Source organism: Erigeron canadensis, chromosome 4 (genome assembly GCF_010389155.1).
Source record: "Erigeron canadensis isolate Cc75 chromosome 4, C_canadensis_v1, whole genome shotgun sequence".
Classification (NCBI taxonomy): Eukaryota; Viridiplantae; Streptophyta; class Magnoliopsida; order Asterales; family Asteraceae; genus Erigeron; species Erigeron canadensis.
This window is the reverse complement of record NC_057764.1, coordinates 5650129-5659683: the sequence shown is the minus strand read 5'-3', so window position 1 is coordinate 5659683 and position 9555 is coordinate 5650129. Positions and strand designations below refer to the sequence as shown.

Here is a 9555-nt window from a genome sequence, read left to right as displayed (position 1 = left end):
TTGACAGATAGAGCTCGTTAAGTGCCACGTTAATGATGCCACGTTATCAGTTTTGATGACGTGACACTTGATTTTGACCGGCCTAATTTCAATGAATATATATGAGTCGGTCAAAGTCAAGTGCCACGTCATCAAAATTGATGACGTGGCATCATTGACGTGGCACTTAACAAGCTCCGTCTGTCAAAAATTAACGATATACCCTTTATTAGGAATTTTTTGAAAATAGGATCCTTTAAATAGACGAAAACAAAATAGGTTACCTTTAATAGGAATTTCATATAAATAGGTTAACTTTTTATGAAATTTTCACTTTGAAAATTGACTTAAAAGTCAGGAAGTTTTACCTATTAGGCTATTACTTTACTTTCAAAACATTGATGAGATGAATTTAAAGCATCTTCCATATATATTCTTTAAGCTTTAGTAAACTACAATTTAGAAGTAAAAAATAAAATAAAGATCGATTGACTTGAATTTGAAATGTCAAAGATATTCATTTACTATATTATCTACTAATGATCTTTATGGTGGTATAAGTAAAGCAAATTGTTGTTGGTTCTTTTATCCTTGGTTTATTTTTAATTTGTTGTTATGAGTTGGAGAATTGATTAGAATGTTTTAAATTGGGAAAACTTGGATTGCCTATTTATTGTTCTTAATTAACTAACTAATAAGTACAACAACTATGTGCATTGTCCAATATTAGTAGCCAAAAAATACAAAGAACACACGATATTATAGATTTCTCTTTTTAGTTATCGGATGGAAGAAACAGGGACGACGAAAAATAGGCCCAAAACGGGTCAAGATGGTGTCGGGCATCGGTGGTTGACACCCAAACCATACGAAATGGTTTGTCTATTATATATATATATTATATATATTATATATATATATATATTTGAAAGGTGAATTTCGTTGAAAACTTTGTGTCGTGATTCGACATCGAAAGGTCTAGCATACGTTGTCTTAACCGGATCCGCGCTAGAGAGCTCTCTCGAAGTATAAATGCCTATTTCAAATACCCGATGGGGGAAAACCCCTTACTAACCCGCTCGAAGGCACGACGATTAATAGGGGTAAACCCTGCTCCTTCAGACTTGAACCTGGTTAAACCCAAGCCAAGCCCTAATAAAGGGTCTTCTTTATGTCCTGCCCAAGGCTTGAACACAAGACCTCATGTATGGAGATGGTATTTCAACCATTAAGCTAATGCTAAACGACGGTTTGTCTATTATATGACACACTAACTTGCCCCGGATAGCTAGTTGTGCGGAAAATATATTGATAACTTTTGTCCGTTACAACCACTCCATTTTCCACCTCAAAGTACACTTATAAAAAAGATGTGTATCATGTGAGCTAAACTAAATATATTAAGTTTTCCTTCATTCGCTTTGTATTAATCATCACATATCATCGTATCGTATAATTCAATAAAAGAAAATGTAAACCATTAAATAATTATTTAATTAATTTCCAAAATTATATCATATACGAGTGAGTATATGTACATGCTTTAGAAATAAGTTTTATATTTTAATAATTTTGTACACTGTTTTCTCTCCGATCTCTATATACACTATGTTGTCTTGTATGTACATATTTGTTGTATTCATTGGCACGGGAATAACAGCTAAACCCGAGCAATTAAGCATTTGCGGATGTTTTTGAATTGTTTAACTAGTAACATTGCGTTGGAAAGCAACAAATCATAAGCTTTGTACAATTTAAAGAAAAGTTGATCAACAATATCATAACAATTATATAATGGTTTTTTCTTTCTTTGCTGCTGCTGTGATGATTCTCTGCTTCTTCTCATCTTCAGCACTTCCAGGTTCTTTTTCTCTCATTATTTTCCATGACATCTAATGTACCGATTTAGTATATCCAACATCTAATATACCCGAAAACAGAGGCGTCAAACTGCATAGGTTCGAGTATAAGAGGTCCACTAAAAAGCAGTCTCATTACCTTAGGGTAGCGTTAAACGGGTCAAACTATGTTTTGATAATATATATAAAAAGAATACTAATAGGCCTTTATTTTCAGTATTTTGCATTTGCATAATAACTTATATACTGGGGCTAAATGGGTCTATCTCATTAGTTCTTTCTTATTTCCTGTTACTTTTGCTCTTGCAGATGGCTCCATGTATGATTATACTGCATATACTCAGGTAATTAAGTCCAATTCAGAATGTATCAGTAATTTTATTTGGTAACTACAACAAAGACAAACAAACCCAAAAAAAAAACCATTACAATAATTAATGTTTTTTTCTTTTTCCTCTCATTTGGTTACTATATATGACATCGTTTGATTATCAACCAATGTTTAAAACAGTGTAAACTGGAACCGGAGGACCCACTATACAATGGAGGGATGCTCCAAAATGAAGTCACGACGATGGAATCCATTGTCGACAATAATGGAAGTACGACTTCATGGCCTGCTTTTGTGTTGCCCAATCTCACTTCGTGCACGTTCTACACTTTCTCTAGTTAAGTGTCTGTATTAAATTTTTAGTGCGCGGGCGATCACATATATTTGTTTTATGTTATACGTAACATATGTGCTTGATTATTAATATCATTTTCTGATGGCCTGTTGTAGGTTGGGTCAAAATCTATGGTTCAAGTTCATCCTTGATTAGTGCTAGGCTAATGTCGGGACATTCACCACACTATTGCGTTGGAACAGTTGTGGCTCGTCACGATTGTTGGTCATTCATTAAAGGTGGATTCTACATGAGTTCAGAATCAAATCCATCATTACTCTATTTTCAGGTTAAAATTTCTTGTAACTCACTACATACCGGATATCAAATTGTATTATACTATACATATCCTCCCTCCGGCCCAATTTAAGTGTCCTGTTTGACTTAAGTCTGTCATTTCCAACTTTGACTTCTAATATTTTTGTTTGTGTTATTATACTTTATGAAAATTATACTAACAATTAAATTACATTTAAAATCAAATTCATTCATATATTTTACATCTAAGTATTATCCAAAACAAACAAAAATAGTTAAAAGTCAAAACTTAAAAAGAAACACTTTAAAAAAAGTCAAAACAGGGTCCAGATTTCATATCACTCTACTCATAAAATATTTGGTATAGAATTCTGATGACAAGGAAATTACCATCACCATTTCAAGTGCATCCTTACAACCATTTACAAAAGAGCAATGGTCATTACAACAACAATACAAGATCAACACAGTAAGTACAAATTCAGCTCATGTAATGTAAGCTTAATAGTCCCAATATGTATGACTCTTATCCATCACTTGATAATGACTAATTAATATATTGCTGCATAAATCAATGTTTAAGGAACGAAAACGTGCTGTCACTATACACGTGTCGGATAAACAAGGTGTTAGGTTAGAAGGGGCAACGGTTCGTGTGGAGCAAGTTTCAAAAGATTTCCCATTTGGATCCGCTATCAACAATTATATTATTGGAAACTTACCTTATCAGGTACAACTTTGGACACCGGTATCAATACATGCAGCATTATAGATTTATAGATTCCACAAATATGTGTTCTGTTTTTGTTTAGAAATGGTTTGTGGAGCGGTTCAATGCAGCTGTATTTGAAAACGAGCTCAAGTGGGCTGCAACCGAGCCTAAGCAAGGGGCGTTCAACTACACTTTAGCTGATAAATTGCTAGATTTTGTTCGAGCTAACCAAATTGTCGCTAGAGGTCATAATATATTCTGGGAAGACCCAAAGTATATCCCATCATGGGTACTTAACCTTACTAGTTCTGAGCTAGAGTTAGCTGTTAAACGGAGAATCACAAGCCTAATGACCAAGTACAAAGATGAATTTGTCCATTGGGATGTTAGCAACGAGTTTCTTCACTTTAATTTCTATGAGGAGAAGTTAGGGGAAAATGCAACTTATGAATTCTTTAAAGCTGCACATGAGGCTGACCCTTTAGCGACGCTTTTCATGAACGATTTTAATGTTGTGGAGAGCTGTAAAGATGTGAAGTCTACTGTGGACACTTATATTTCAAAACTGAGGGATTTAAGGAGATATGGAGTGTGGATGGATGGCATTGGATTAGAGAGTCACTTTGAAGTGCCGAATCTTCCACTAATGCGAGCAATCCTTGACAAATTTGCAACTTTGCAGCTTCCAATTTGGCTTACTGAGGTCGACATCTCAAGTAATTTTGACCAGGATCAACAGGTTAGTAGCAAATTTCACAAATGATCTGTATATATGAAAAGCTAGACTATTGCAACAAGTGTTCTTCTCATTTTGGAATAGAAAATTTGTCAATTAGTGTAATTATTATTGTGTGTATTCACATTTTTGTCAAATTTCTTATAGGCAACTTATTTGGAAGATGTTTTAAGAGAAGGCTTCTCACATCCTTCGGTAAATGGAATAATGTTGTGGTCTGCCTTGAAACAGAACGGAAAGTGTTATCAAATGTGCCTGACGGATACTAATTTCAAAAATCTTCCAGCTGGTGATACAGTTGACAAGCTTTTAAAAGAATGGCAAACTGGAGTTGTAGAAAGCAAAACCGACAAACATGGTGCTTTTAGCTTTTATGGGTTCTTAGGCGAGTACACGGTTATGGCTAGTTTTGGGGGAAAAACCACGAACTCCACGTTTTCGGTTAGTAGAAGTGATGAAACAAGACATTTTAGCATTCAGATTTGAATTACTTGCACACTTTTGTGTTAGTATGTTTGCTTTATGCATGTATTTATGGTACTATTCTTTAGTGTGTGTGAATTTTTATCAAAACTTTCATCAAATGTGCATGATGACATACAAAATACCATGTAAATTGTAATGGTACCAACTGTATATTACCTAACTGATATGAAGGATCTGACCATTGTTCTTCTTGACCTACTTCAGCCTTCTCAAAAAGTATCTTAACTTTTAATCTAGCAAAGTAAAGAAATAAAAGTATTTACACAAATAAAATGAAATATTAAAATATAATTAAAACAATAAAGGCAAGAGCCAAGAAGTAGAACACACCATAACAAGCAGACTAGATATAAAATATGGGCCCTTCAATAATTTTGGGCCTTGTGCAGTTAAGCACTTTGAACAGGGCCAAGTCATGCTCTTCGCATTCTCCTTGGTGTATTTGTTGATTCAAGTGGTTGTTTCTCCACTAAACATCAATAAATGGATTGATATTCTTCAGGCATTTATAATAACAAAGATACAGTGGCAGGAACCCTAAACTCATCTATACAATCAAATGAATCAATAGGGCTCATTTCATATTGGAGTATATGTTAGGCATTAGTTATGTGAATCTGAAACGTGTTTGTTGTGATTAAATTGCTTCCGAGGGACTTAAACATAGTCTATTTGAGGTATTGATACGAAAGAGTTTTTATTCAATAACGGTTGATCATCATAGGACATAGATACGAATTTGGGTTGACCATTATTGATACAAATTTGCAGTGGCGGCCCTGACAATTTTAACACCCCGGCCGAGAAAAAAAATATGCCCATAACTTTATTCGAATTCAAATATATAAACAACTTTTTTTTATAAACGATAACTAGCATTATATATATATATAGTGAAAAGTTATTTTGAGAACCTCTAAAAAGACAAGAACTTTTAAGAACTTTTTAAAATCAAGCTTAATCCTTAATTATTGTTTACATGATAATTGTTTTTTGATTGTTATTGAATTGTTTAGATGAAATTTTATATTTTACAAATACGTAGAAACATGGATTATCATCCATTATGCAATTTTTGGAGACATGAATTTTATGACCACATGTGCACGAATAACGTTATGATCACATGTATGCAGGTCGATCATATGTATGCAAGTATTTTTGTAAAATAATATTTTCATGAGATTGGTGATGATCAAATGTATATAGATGGTTATATGAACATTTTTAAGCAATTATATAGCCATTTGAACATGTGTAAGCAATCATATAGTGAATAATTTGAATTTAAAAAGGGTTCTTAAAGGTTTCTGCCTTTTTAGGGGTTCTTAAAGGTTCCTGCCTTTTTAGGGGTTCTTAAAATAACCTTACCCTATATATATATATATGCATAATAAGATCATAAGTTTAGAATTACATACCATAGTAGTTACTTATTTATCCGATGATCCGTGAAACTCTCCTAGCATTCTTTATAGCAAATTGGTTAATAAGCTCTTCACAATTTATGTTCTCTAAGATTTCGTTCTCGATAGCTGTCATGGCCAATACACTAAGTCTTTCTTGAGGCATTGTTGATCGTAAATAAGATTTCAATAACTTCAACTTAGAAAAACTCCTTTTTGGCATATCGATGCAACTGTGACTGGAATAATCAACAATATTCTGTATGCAATGGTAGCATTTGGAAAATAACCAAGCTCTTTCAAACGCTTTAAAACATCTATAGGGTTGTGAAGTTCATCAATTTGTGATGTGTCAAATAACTTCAACTCCATATAAAGTTCAACAACATCAATATCCAATCTTTTTTCAAACCTGAGTGCATTTTCAAGATGGTGGCATGACAACTTAAGCTCTTTATCTTCAATTCCCCTCAAATTATGTGGAAACAAAAAACCAAACAATTTCTCATACTCTTTGAATTGCTGAAATCTTGTCTCAAGTGAACAACGAGCTTGATCAATAATGTATAAGAAATAATTGACTCTAAAGTTCTCTTCGGGTATAAATAAAGTTTCTTGGCTACTTGAACTCTCACCGAACTGTTTTTTGCTTTGATCACACGCTTTTGTGGAAATATCGGATCAAAATGAAATCATATATATATTTATATCATAACACATTTTTTAACATATTATATTTTAACATATTATACATATATAACATATATATAAAAAAATTTCAAAATTTTATGCCCTCACAAAATTTATGCCTCGGCCGGAAATTGGGTTTGCACACCCTCTAGGCCTCCCTTGCAAATTTGGTAGTTTATGGTTGACAACTGCGGTATGTAACAATCAATCGTCAGAGTAAACGGTGACGGATTTTTACATATGTTATGTGTTACCATAAAAGAAACTTGCTCAGTGTCGCATTCCGCGGGTTTTGAGCCCCAATACCTCGACGGTGTATGGGGGAGGTTTAGATGTAGGCAGACCTTACCTCTACCTAAGTAGAGAGGCTGCTTCCATTTTTACCTAAATGGTAGAAAAGGCCCTCCAACTTTGCATGGGATGAGGATCGAACCCATGACCTCTGTCTCCATAGGCCAGAGTGTTTACCACTGATCTAACGTGTTACCATGTAATTGTATATATACATATATTTTAGGGCGACACCACAAAGACATTAAAAAAAATTCCAATATCGCATACATATATTGGTTTTATGTAAAATAAAACAAGTATTAAAGTAAAACAAATAAAACAATAGGTTTATTTTTACTGAAGATCACCGTGCATCATAAAAATCATCGTGCATTAATTGATTCGTGAATCTTCGTGCATCAATTTAACTATGATCTAAGGTGGTCAAGAACTTTTATTATTTATTTTACTTTAATACTTATTTTACAATATCCAACGCCTACATATATTTATTATGTGCAATAAAGAAAAAATAAAAAAACAGAAAAAAAAACCAAAGAAAAAATAATCGTGTAACAAAAGAAAAACGCAATAAACAAATGTGGTTAGTAGATGTGTTGATTTGGTAGGTAAAGTGAGGTTCAGAGAGGTTTGTAGTCTTAGAAAGATTTGTAAATAAAGATGGCAAATTTTTAACGGCTAATTACAACTACTACTAAACATAATTTATTATTGTACTTTGATGTAAAAAAAAAACTAAGTGGTATATATAAGAACCCCCATTTTAATTTTTAATTTTTTTTTTAAAATGCAAAACTTTCATTAATAAAACTAAATGGAGCTCAAGACGAGCAACCAACAAATTACAACATCAAGAGAGGGTTAGAAAGCCATTGCTCCCATTTAATACATAATCTACGATTTCTATGCTTATACCAATCAAACGAATAAAGCTAGATATATTCAAAAATGTCGCCTTGTAAACTATCCAACGACTTAAAAACCTACGTATTCTTTATGTGCCATATGTATGTGACAACCGTCATCTGAGCATATTTTCCCGAAGTAATTTTTCCGGTCGTTTTAGTTCATTTAGTTTATGTACGTCATTAGCTCTTAAAGCTTTATCGCGGAATAACTTGATTTATGTTCTATTCGAGCTTTATGAGCATTTAGACTTTTGAAAGATTGTGTGTGGACTCGAGAATAGGAGAATACTAGTTGTTTTGTGAAAATGTCAAACTAAGTGAAATATTCAAATTTAAAACATTTAAAGATTTAATTATCAAATACAGTCGTTTGAAAGCTATTTAAAAGTAACATATAATTATGTCGACAAAGTAAATTATGAGGCTCGGGTTTTCTTTAATTGTCGGGTCAAATGTGTTTTCTTAAAAGTCAAAGAAGTCAAAATCTAGGTCAAGGCTTGGAGGAACTATAAAAGACCTAAATTCTCCTAAATAACTTCTCTTGTCACAAATTCTCTCCTATTCTTTCTTCCTTTTTCTAGATGCAGATTCGTTGTGACAATCGCAACATAGATTTAATTAATGTTTATGTATTTAGGAACTTGTTTGTAATCATTTAAATAAGAACTTGTGTTGATATTTAATGATTACATTTGAACTTCAATATTATATCTGTTTGTGTTTTGTATTGTGTTTGTGTGTTATATATTATTTTGCAGGTACAAGAACATAGAATCAAGGTTTATAAGTGTCGTAGAACACTTAAACGATGATTGGATGTTATGTACAAGCCAAACGAAGTCAAACAAAGAGTCAAAGGCACGTCCCTCGTGCTGACGTCATCAGCATGAATGATTGCCCTTGTGCTGACGTCAGCACGAGGTAGATTGGCTAATTGTTATTTCGGGCCTAATTACGCGATTAAGGCCGAAGCCCACACAACCCAATATCAACTAGTATAAATACAAGACCTAATCTACGGAATTAGGTTAATCCTTGTTAATGATTTACGAATTCTTGAGAGTTATTCACGAATTTACGAGCTAAGGTTATTTGTTCCTTCATGTGTTCTTCTACACGAACCACAAGCCTTGTGCATCTCCTTGGGTTGATTAATTACTTATTATTTAACAAAAGGCAATAGCAATCTAGTTATCTCAAGAGGATTCCGCACTCTTGACATAACGAATCACATCTTATTACGATCCACGCAATAGTAGGGCACCTTACAAGTGGTATCAGAGCCCTAAGGTTGATTACCAGAAGGTTTAAGATCGTCTGATTTGCTATTGATTGCAAATTCGTTCGAAATTCGTGTTTTTTCTTTGTGTTCGTGTCTAACTTCACGCGACCTCGTGCTTACGTCAGCACGAGGTGATCCTTGCTTAGTGCCTACGTCAGCACTAACTTGACTTTGTGTTAGCTTCGCGCCACGTCTGCACAAACTGATTTTCGTGCTCAGGTGCGTGAACTCGTGTGTCTTCGTGTCACGTACTTCTCGCGTGACTTCGTGTTCTTCGTGT

The 9555-nt window shown here is 33.6% G+C and overlaps 1 protein-coding gene across 1 annotated transcript; it reads left to right on the top strand.

The window, feature by feature from the left end:
- Positions 1-1737: 1737 nt before the first annotated feature.
- Positions 1738-4885, top strand: LOC122598221 (endo-1,4-beta-xylanase 5-like). Its single transcript, XM_043770823.1, has 8 exons — positions 1738-1840; positions 2148-2182; positions 2350-2506; positions 2620-2792; positions 3129-3230; positions 3345-3491; positions 3574-4212; positions 4357-4885. Exons 1-8 carry the CDS (start codon positions 1774-1776, stop codon positions 4693-4695), a joined length of 1659 nt encoding a protein of 552 aa, XP_043626758.1. The 5' UTR covers positions 1738-1773; the 3' UTR covers positions 4696-4885.
- Positions 4886-9555: the final 4670 nt, after the last annotated feature.

Bases quoted from the DNA above. Each gene is read 5' to 3' on its own strand.
- LOC122598221 (XM_043770823.1), top strand. From the start codon at position 1,774: ATGGTTTTTTCTTTCTTTGCTGCTGCTGTGATGATTCTCTGCTTCTTC. The intron at 3,231-3,344 runs GTAAGTACAAAT...TCAATGTTTAAG, and splicing joins AACAATACAAGATCAACACA to GAACGAAAACGTGCTGTCAC. The intron at 4,213-4,356 runs GTTAGTAGCAAA...AATTTCTTATAG, and splicing joins ATTTTGACCAGGATCAACAG to GCAACTTATTTGGAAGATGT.